The 9,726-nt window shown below is 52.5% G+C and overlaps 1 protein-coding gene across 9 annotated transcripts in view; it reads left to right on the forward strand.

The window, feature by feature from the left end:
- LRRC74A (leucine rich repeat containing 74A) overlaps positions 1-7,214 on the forward strand; it is a 34,556-nt gene extending 27,342 nt beyond the window's left edge. For 6 of the 9 annotated variants that reach the window (XM_038545372.1, XM_038545368.1, XM_038545366.1 and 3 more), the window contains 4 exons: positions 36-182; positions 4,098-4,205; positions 4,654-4,736; positions 4,931-6,022. In XM_038545372.1, coding sequence (XP_038401300.1) covers positions 36-182; positions 4,098-4,205; positions 4,654-4,736; positions 4,931-4,997 — 405 coding nt within the window. In that variant the 3' untranslated portion in view covers positions 4,998-6,022. Of the gene's footprint in view, positions 1-35; positions 183-4,097; positions 4,206-4,653; positions 4,737-4,930; positions 6,023-7,034 lie in introns of those variants that run through there. The other 3 variants (XM_038545367.1, XM_038545370.1, XM_038545369.1) reach the window with 3 other exon arrangements.
- The last annotated feature ends 2,512 nt before the right edge of the window (positions 7,215-9,726 follow it).

A 9,726-nucleotide genomic window follows, 5' to 3' on the forward strand; every position in this document is an offset into this window, starting at 1 on the left:
TTCCTCATGAGGGGTCCCCTCTCTCCCTGCCTCAGAATGTGCTGGTGTCTGAGCAGTTCCTAAAAATATTGGATGGGGTGTGTGCCATCCACCCCCAGCTGGACGTGGTGTACAAGGCAGTGCAAGGCCTCTCTGCCAAGAAAACGGTCCTCCTGTGGGCGAACCCCATGAAATTGATTCAGGTGAGCCCTTGCTTTCCTCTCAGAGACCCCAAGGACCCAGAGTCTCCCCTCCTGCAAAGGGTCTGCACAATCCTCTCTGATAAGGAATGTCTCAGACATGGCATATTCCTTGTGGATGTTGGATTTCCCCTCAGCAGTGCCATCCGACCCTGGAGGAAGGGGCGATCTGGGAACTGGCTGAAGTGGGAGGGGCTTGGAACAGAATGGTTTCTACCAGCCGGGCCCCTCCACTGGCTAATGTATGACCAAAGGCAAGTCACAGTGCCCTCTGGGTCCCAGTCTCTTCACCTGGAAAATGGGTAGAACAACAGGACTCACCCCAGGAGGGCTGCTGCAGAGATCCAGTTCTATGACACACACAAAAGACTGAGAGCAATGCCTGACCAATAATAAGCATCCAACAAACCCAAGCTCTTTCCAATAGCTGGTAAGGATGCCAAGATACCTGGTGAGCACAGCTATTTGGTGGCTTTAGCTAAAGAGGAACGCTCAGATCCTTTATATCTAGGGGTAACCTGCTCTTGGCCCAAGTCTTAGGTCACAGGAGGGAGATGTTACCATGGGAAAGAAAAAAATCAGACAATTTTAGAGCTGCAAGGGAGCTCACCTGGTCTGACCACCTCACAGAGTAGTACCCAGCCCAGGCAAGTGTTCCCACCCCCGGCACTCACCGGTGGCAGGGTTGATGGGCCTCTGCTGGATGCAGACTGGTTGCTATCTGGGGTGATGCCGTGCAGATGTAGGTTCTGCAGGGTTTGTGCCTCTGGGGCTGCTTCCTGCATCTTGATTGGTCTGCTCTGTGCCTTAGCTTCCAGGACTAAATAGGAGAGCTCTGCATGAAAATTATTGTTGTGTGGAAAGTTCTGGAAGGCAAGGGGGGTATTGACTATCTTCACAAGTCAGATGACATCAGACAGAACCAAGGGGAAATCTGTTTTTCAAGGGGCGCGGGATGCTCCAGGGAACAGGAACAGAGTTCTTAGGTGCAAAGTGGGGGCCCCATCCCCTGTTTAAAACAGCAAAGAAATCTCTAGGAATCTCAGAGGAATCTCAGAAACCAAACCGGATGTGCAACATAAAACATAGTCCTTCCCCTCAGGGCAGCAGTTGGAGGGAGGGTGGGAGCAACCATCTGGTTGAAAAGATGGAACAGATGCAATAACTTCTCATAGATATATGATAAATAATGAATGAGTGACAAGGGCAACAAATAGCATCAAAGTCCAGACTAGAGGCCACTGCGGGATTAAGGCAAACAGAAAAAGATGTGTCCTGGGGAAGGGCCTTGAAAAGCAGAAAGTCTTGAGGTGGGCAACGACAGGGAGGGAGTTCTGGGAATAGGTTTCCCACCCTCGAAGGAGCAGAAGTGGGTGCACACAGTCTGTTTGGGCAATGGGAACAGGACCACATGGTTCCAGGCTCCCGCAAAGCCTGTAAGTCAAGGCTGCACAGGGAGGCTGGGGCCGGATATGGTGATCCTCAGGTTCCACACTCCACATGGGGGTTTGATTCCACAGGGGAGCATGGAGCCAGCGGTAGTTGCTGGGCAGCAGGTGATGGGACTCGAGCAGGACCGAGGAATAATTTTTCAGGCAATGGGGAGGAAATAAACTGAAGGGGGTAAAGATGAAAGTGGGAACACCAATGCAGACGTTATGGTAGTATCCTAGGTATGATAACTAGTGTTCTAGAATGAAACCTCGCCTGAGAGTGGCAAAGGAGATGGAGGGACAGATGTAGGAGATACCACTATGGAGCATCTCCAGGATTTGCTGAGTGTTGGGGTATATGGTGCATGTGTGCAAGTGTGCATGTGTGTGCATGTGTGCGTGTGTTGGGAAAAGGAAGGCGGTGATGATAGGAGAGAGCCAAGGATAACCTCAAAAGTTCAAGTCCAAGGGACTAAAATAAAGGTGGTGACATTGCCAGGGGTAAGGAGGCCCTCTCCAGCCCCACCCTCCGTCCACCCCTCCCTACCCCCAGTTTTCCACAGAGGAACTCCACTGGATTTCTCCATTTCTTCACACCAGTTCTCGCTCAATCCCAGGCCTATACACATGCATGTTCCTCTGCCTGGAACACCCTTCCTCCTGCCTTCCGTGCCTCATTCATTCCTACCCTTTCTCTAAGTCTTTACTCAAGTTCATGTCCTTGGGCAACCCTTCCAGATTCCCTAGTCAGGAGTAACTAGGCCCTCTCTGAACAACTCCTCCAGGGCAGGAGCTATGATGGGTCTCATCCATAGCACCTACCAAAGTAACAGGTCCTTGTACTGGTCAAAGTTCTTGTCGCTGACCGCCCAATCCACCCTAGCTAGGTTAAACAAGGAGGGATCTACCACCAGAGACAGAGCACAGAAACATCGTGGGGGCTGGAGAAACAAGAATCTTGGTTTAGATTCTGAAAATGGCTCCCCCAAACACCCCCAAGTGGACTGCAGGATGGCTGCTGCTTCGCCATTAGCAGGAGGCTACCCAATGGGGCAGCCTGGGTGGCTCAGCGGTTTAGCACTGCCTTCAGCCCAGGTCCTGATCCTGGAGACCCGGGATCGAACCCACATCAGGCTCCCTGCATGGAACCTGCTTCTCTCTCTGCCTGTGTCCCTGCCTCTCTCTCTGTGTGTGTGTGTGTGTGTGTGTGTGTCTCATGAATCAATAAATAAAATCTTAAAAAAAAAAAAAAAGGAGGCTACCCAATGGAGAGTCACCCACTGAATCAGGACCACCCTCCAGCTGCCCACGGCCTGCTGTCTCTAAATCAGACCTCTCACACAAGAGTCACCCAGGTGCTTGGTGAAAGCCATCCCATTCCAACCCCTAGCTGAAAGGGGGTTGGGGGAATGTCGATGTCGCGCTCTGCAGCCTCAGCGTGGAAGAGCAGGGTGCCATGGGGGAAGTGGAGGTGTGTTGGCTCACCCACCCATGGTATCTGCCACGGCGCCTACGGTGTTGACAGCGTCGAGCAGACTGAGAATCACCTGGGATGTGTTGGACTGAGGTGCCAGTGGGTGTCAGCCTGGACTTGTGAGCAACTGTTGAGGATCCAGAAGTAGAGTCACCCCAGGGGGAGAGGCAGTGTACCCCAGAGTAGGAAGTGTGGGGAAAGGGGAAAGAAGAGGCAGGGGCCAAGAACTGGTCCCAGAGGAGTTCCCCTGTGAGCAGGATGCCTGCAGAAATGTCTAGCAGTATGGCTGGGCCTTACGGGCTTTTTGAGAGTGGGAGGGGAAGAGAAACAAAAAGATACTTAAAAAGGACCCCAGAGGAATGTTTTATGATACTGAGAAGGGGTTCACGATGTATTAGTACGCTGTATTTTATAAAACACTATGTACAATAGAAAGATGATGGATGGGGACACCAGGGTGGCTCAGCGGTTGAGCACCTGCCTTCAGCTCAGAGTGTGATCCCTGTCTGGGGATCAAGTCCCATATCGGGCTCCCTGCGAGGAGCCTGCTTCTCCCTCTGTCTGTGTCTCTGCTTCTGTGTGTCTCTCATGAATAAGTAAATAAAATCTTTAAAAAAAAAAAAAAGAAAGAAGATGGATGGATGGATGGATGGATGGATGGATGCATGGATAGATAATAGATGATAGGTAGACAGAAAGAAAGATAGGTGGGCCAAACAGCATGGACTCTAATCCTTCCCTCTTTGGAGCCACGTGGAGATCCTGCTCCGTGGAGTGGGGGCTCCTGGAAACTGAGCAAACCCACAGAACCATCACGGCACGCCGCTTGCCACACCTCACTCTGTGCAGGGCGGCTGCTAACACCCAGGAGACTCAGGCTCCCCAGTCGGCCTCCTTCCGCCCTCTGCTTGCCAGGCCACCCTTTGGTGGGAGGTGGCGGCGGGTGGGGGGTGGTATTAATAGATGTTATAAAATCAAGTGTTTGCTCCTGGTGTCTCCTGCTTCTCCCAGAGCTATGCCGACCAGCACAAGATCACAGTCTTAGACTTCTTCAAGAGCCTGAGCCCTGATGGAAAGATGACGATGCCTGTGGGCAATTTCCGGAAAGCCATAATACTGGTGTGCTGACCCCCAGGGGCTACAACCAGTATCTGTGTGTCTGTCTTTGTCTGTGTGTCTATCTGTGAGTGTGTGTCTCTCTGTGTCTGTATGTGTCTGTGTATCTCTGTATCTCTGTGTGTGTGTCAGTGTGTCTCTGTGTGTCTTTGTGTGTATCTGTGTGTCTGCATGCATCCGTATGTCTGTGTAACTGTGTGTGCCTGTGTGTGTCTGTGTGTGCATATGTGTCTGTGTGTGTGTGTCTGTGTCTCTGAGTGTGTCTGTGTGTGTGTCTCTGTGTCTGTGTGCCTCTGTGTGTGTCCATGTTTTTCTGTGTGTATCCGTGTGTCTCTGTGTGTCTGTGTGTGTGTCTGTGTGTCCTTGTGTGTCTGTGTCTGTGTGTGTGTGGCCCTGGGGAGGGCTAGGCAGGGAGCTCCACTGACCGGGCCTGTTCCGTCCACCTCTTCAGCAGGACAAGGTCCCCCTCAACCTGTACCAGGTCAGGGAGCTGGTAAAGAAGCTGAGTGACAAGCCCGACACGGTGAACTTCAGGTCAGTCCAAGCCAGCGGCCACCCTCCCCTGCTTCTGCCCCCCGTGAGCCCCCACCTCTCCACCAGGCGCCCTGGTTGATCTGCGCCCCAAGGGCCACCGTGTCTGCCTGTGACCAGGGACGACCTCCGCAGGCTCCCTGGCTCCCAGGCGGCCCCACTGTCTGCCTCCGCACTTCCATTCACACTCCACGCAGAGCTTCAGCCTCCACCATGTGCTCCTGGCTGTGGGGCCAGGTTCTGGGGACATGGTGTCACAGCTGAACAGGAGGTGACGCAGCGGAGCCCGTGGCTAGGCCCTGGAGTGGTGACAGGTGTTTGCCGGGTACCCAGTAGGCCAGAGAGGATCTCCCGGGCAAGTACGGAAGGTGCAGGCCACTCCGCTGTGGACAGTGATGTCCTGTGACAGAAGCTGTGTTCCTTAAAGAGACAGAAAAGGGCCGGGACAGCAGCAATAAGGCAGCGACTCCCTCCGTGAGCCCTTCCCGCAGCCCCTTCCTCTGCGGGCACCGGGCCTGCCCACGAGCCCCGCAGCGCCGTCCTCCCCGCCGTCCTCCCCCGCGGCCCAGACGATGAAGCTGAGCTTTGGAGAAAGGCAGCACAGAAGCTCAGCGTGTGCATACAGGGGCAGCCGTGGCCTTTGAAGCCACGTCCATGTGCTTCCAGAAGCTGTCCCACCAGCTTGGGCTCCCATCTAGCCCTGCAGCTTTGTGTTCTTGCGGTGTCCTTAGGGAGCACTACCCGAGCCATCCCCTCTGGCCCTGCTCCACAAGCCTTCCCCGGGTCCCTCTGTCCTGTGCCCCGACTGATGCCTCCGGTGGGGAGAAGCCAGGCAGGGACAGGCGGGGCAGACTGACCCATCTGCACACCCTGCTTCTAGTAAAGGGTGCAGCCGCACCCAGGGCTCTCAGTCTCCAAGTCTTTAGCATGGGGTTATGACCCCAGCACCCGAGAGGGTTTGTAAGGCCTAAATGGGGACAATGCATGCGAGAGGCTGGCACATGTCACCCAGCAAAGGGACCCTTCAAGATGCCTCGCACGTCCGCCACACCATTCCCATCTGCCCTCCCTGACGTGATGATGCTTCTTGTGCCTTGGGAAGTTGGTGGAAAGTGCCCGGGCAGAGCCTGAGAGACCAAGTTCTGGGTCCGCAGACGAGTTCAAGTGGTCATCAGGAGGCAGTCCTGGGGCTTGGGTCCCCGAGTCTTGGGAACTGAGGGGAGGTCTCTGATGCACCCTGCAAATTATCCCTCAGCTCTGTTAGTTCTGATTGAAGAGCAGAGTGGTCACTTTTATTGTCGCGTGGATTTTTTTATCTTCATTTTTGTTACAAACACTATCTACTCGTGAAAATTCTAAATCCACAGCAGTGTAGCAAGAAGAAGGTGAACGTCCTCTTTTATCTCCTCCCTACAGAGCACTCTGCCTCCTGGAGTACTCATGAGCAAATCCAGGGCACGTTTCCCTACCTTTCCCATGACCCACGATCAAGTGTGCACGTATGTGCGCACGTGTGTGCGTGTGAGATAGTGGTTTAGAACGTGGCCTCGGACGCCAGATCACCCGAGTCCCAAGCCCAGGTCCACTCCTGTGCAAGTCACTCGACCTCCCTGGGCTTCAGCTTTCCCATGTGTACTATGAGCTTAGAACACTACCCATGGCGTAGGAGCTTCTGAGGAGTAAATGGATTAATGCCTATAAAGCATGTAGAACTTCACCTGGCATGTGGTAGGCCCCGCATACACATATGTTTTCTTCTATATTATTTTACCCTCACAAACACACAGTTTCTTATTTATCATAAATAGAACCATGTTATCACGTTCCTCTGAACTTGCTTTGCCTTCCAGGATGTCTTGGCGATCTTTCCGTGTTTGTACATTTAGATCCATCGCAGTCGTTTTAAATGTCGTTTTAAATGCCATGTGCTATTTCAATAGCACAGAAGGCTCATTATTTAACCTCATTTTTATGGGCATTTATTTCCGTGGTCTTCCTACGACAAATAATACTGTAACCAGCATCCTTTTGGTGTTTGCACACATGACTCTCTCCGACAAGGGCTCGGTGGTGGGGAGCCGGTGTGATCTCTGGGTCAAAGGGTGTGCACATTCTAAATTGCCATCTAGTGCTAAACCCTTGCCAACAATGTAAACCAGCTCTCTGCCCTGTCGCCGAGCTGGCACAGAAACTCAGCTGTGTCCAACCCTATGCCACAATGAGGGGCAGGTCCTCTAATGGTCTTGCTTGGATCTGAGTCTGCACTGGTACTCAGTGTCATCCCCTTACCTTTCAAACCAGTTTGTTGAAAACGGTGAAGCCCTAGCAACCAGTCTGGTCTGGAAAGAAGTCCTGGTGACAGAGACGTCCTGGCAAGTCGGATGGTGGCAGGGAGGAGGCGGAGATCTGTCTGAAACCTCCGTAGACAAAATTCAAGGCCAGACTGTAAGCGAGCCAATAAAGTCTGGCTGGGTCCCAGTGTCTCTGGGCTGCTGGTGGTGGTGTGCCCTTCCCCAGGGGCCGCACCCCCCTGCTTTTGGTGACCAGCAGGGGGTGCATCCAAGGCGGCCTTGGTGGGAGCTGCGAAGACAACTTGGGAATGCGATGGGGTTGCTAGGCAGCAGGAGAAAAGAAAAAGCGGGGGAGTGGAAGGAAGAGGAGATCAATGCACAAAGGCGGTCATCAGAGCAAATGTAAACTGTGTCAAGGAGAGAGATTTCTGAGCTGCGGGAGGCAGTGGCTGAGGGAACAGATGCTCAGGACGGGGACCTTTAGAAGCAAATGCTGAGGGGCCATGTGGAGAGAGCCCAGGATGGGAGACAGAGGGACCTGGCATGTAGTCGAGGCCCAGCACTACTTAGCCACCTGACCTTGGAGCCTTATGCTTCCATCTGAAAAGTAGGACAGCTGAACTAAAGGCTTTCCACTCTGTTCTGGGGATCTACTCTTCTGCGTTCCTTTTTTTTTTTTTTTTTTTAAGATTTTATTTATTTATTCATAGAGACACACAGAAAGAGAGAGAGAGAGGCAGAGACACAGGCAGGGAGAGAAGCAGGCTCCACGCAGGGAGCCCGACGTAGGACTCTATCCCGGGGTCTCCAGGATCACTCCCTGGGCCGAAGGCGGTGCTAAACCGCTGAGCCACCCGGGCTGCCCTGTGTTTCTTTTTAAAATTCCTTGGAAGCTAGGGAGACACCTAGTGTAGAGCAGGGATAGTCAGGAACAGCATGTGCTGAGCAGGCGGGGGTGGGGGGCAGTTGTCTTTGTGGATGAACAAGGGCATCCTCACATGTTTATTGAATTGTCGACTGCATTGTAGACTGAATAATCTTGTACCTCTACAGCACTGCATAGTGCCTGGCACATGATAGATGCTCAATAAATACCCATGGAATGAACAGACACAGTCACCTGGCAGTTATTTTGGGCAAGGGGTGGAAAAGTGGGAAAATTGGGGGATAACCGAGAACCGACACCTCAGAGCATGGGGAAGCCCTGGACCGGCATCTATGCATCCAGTCACCCACCCTTGGGTTTCACTTTGCTTCCCCAGGGGTGGAGCTGATGCCAAGGCCTCTCCGCCCATGTGTCAGGATTGTTATTTGAAATCATGTACGTGCCCCCTCCTCACAGTGCACCTTCCTTCATCAAGGTCTCAGCCTAAAATTGAATTTCCACTAATCTGGTGCCATATAGGAGCTTGGTCAAAATTCAGACCATAGAAGAAAATAAAGAAATCTAATAAGGGATTTGGGGGCTGAAACCCACATATACCATACTCATCAGGGTATGTAGATGTCTTTTGCTCCACCCCACAAATAAATCGAATCCCCTTGAAGTCAGGCTGTGTCTTTTAAGTCTATTATAATCTATAAACTTCCCCCCATCAAGTCGCCTCCCATACTTAGCATCCAAGAACTGCTGGGGTCTGAGTGGAACCCTGAGGGTTTTGAAGTCACAAAGTACCAGAATTTGTGGACTATAGACTATGGATCGGTAAAAACAGCAAAGTTTTCTCAAGACTTTGTAATCCATCTCTTGCATAAAATGAAAAGGCAGCAATCTTCTGATCAAAGGTTACTTTTCGTTTGGGTAGCTTTGGGGAAATTATGGAGATATAGGGCAGCTAAAATCCACCCCCACCCCCACCTCCCACCTTCCAAGCCAGCCCCTGGACACACTGCAACCCCCAAGTGAGTGAAGGATGGCCAAGCCCACGTCAGCCGCAGCCGGGGAGCCTTCCCTAAGTGGGATTAATTCCTATGATTGGCCACTAGGTGTCAGGTCAGCTCCAAAAGTCCTGGTGAGTACTTGGCTCCCAGAAATTAGAGACCGCTTTGCAACCCTTGCAACCTTTGTCGTGCACTTTCCACGATTTCCCAAACCTCTGCCCTCCTCCCAAACCCCCCCCCCCGCCCCCTGCAAGAACCTGACATGAAATCTGAGCCCTGATGGGTCCAGCAGCCTGACCCTCGGGCAGACTCAGCGTCGTCATCATAGATTGAGGTTTCTAACTACATTTGCACCCTTGCTACAAGGAAGAAAATCAGAAGCTGGTAAAAACTCTATAAACAGTCCTGGGGCACCTGGGTGGCTCCGTGGTTGAGTGTCTCTGGCTCAGGTTGTGATCCCGGGGTCCTGGGATCAAATATTGCATCAGGCTCCCCTCAGGGAGCCTGCTTGTCCTTCTATGTCTCTGCCTCTCTGTGTGTGTCTCTCAGGAATAAATAAAATCTTAAAAAAAAAAAAAAAAGCAAAACAGTCCTCAGTCAGCCCACTCTGGAGCTGGGCAAGACCACAGGAGGAGACAGTGCTTCATTTGGATGGGACTGCCCAACTGTCATCCTCTGACTACTGGAACGTGCATCCGGAGGCTGGGAGACCCAAGCAGGAGCCGCAAGCCCAAGGCGGAGGGAGAGGAAACTTGCAGAAGTAGGAAAGGCTGGTAGGTTGAAATGGCCCAGAGGCACTGGCCCGCACTGAAGGGGGGTCA

This window comes from Canis lupus, chromosome 8, assembly GCF_011100685.1.
Source record: "Canis lupus familiaris isolate Mischka breed German Shepherd chromosome 8, alternate assembly UU_Cfam_GSD_1.0, whole genome shotgun sequence".
Lineage (NCBI taxonomy): Eukaryota > Metazoa > Chordata > Mammalia > Carnivora > Canidae > Canis > Canis lupus.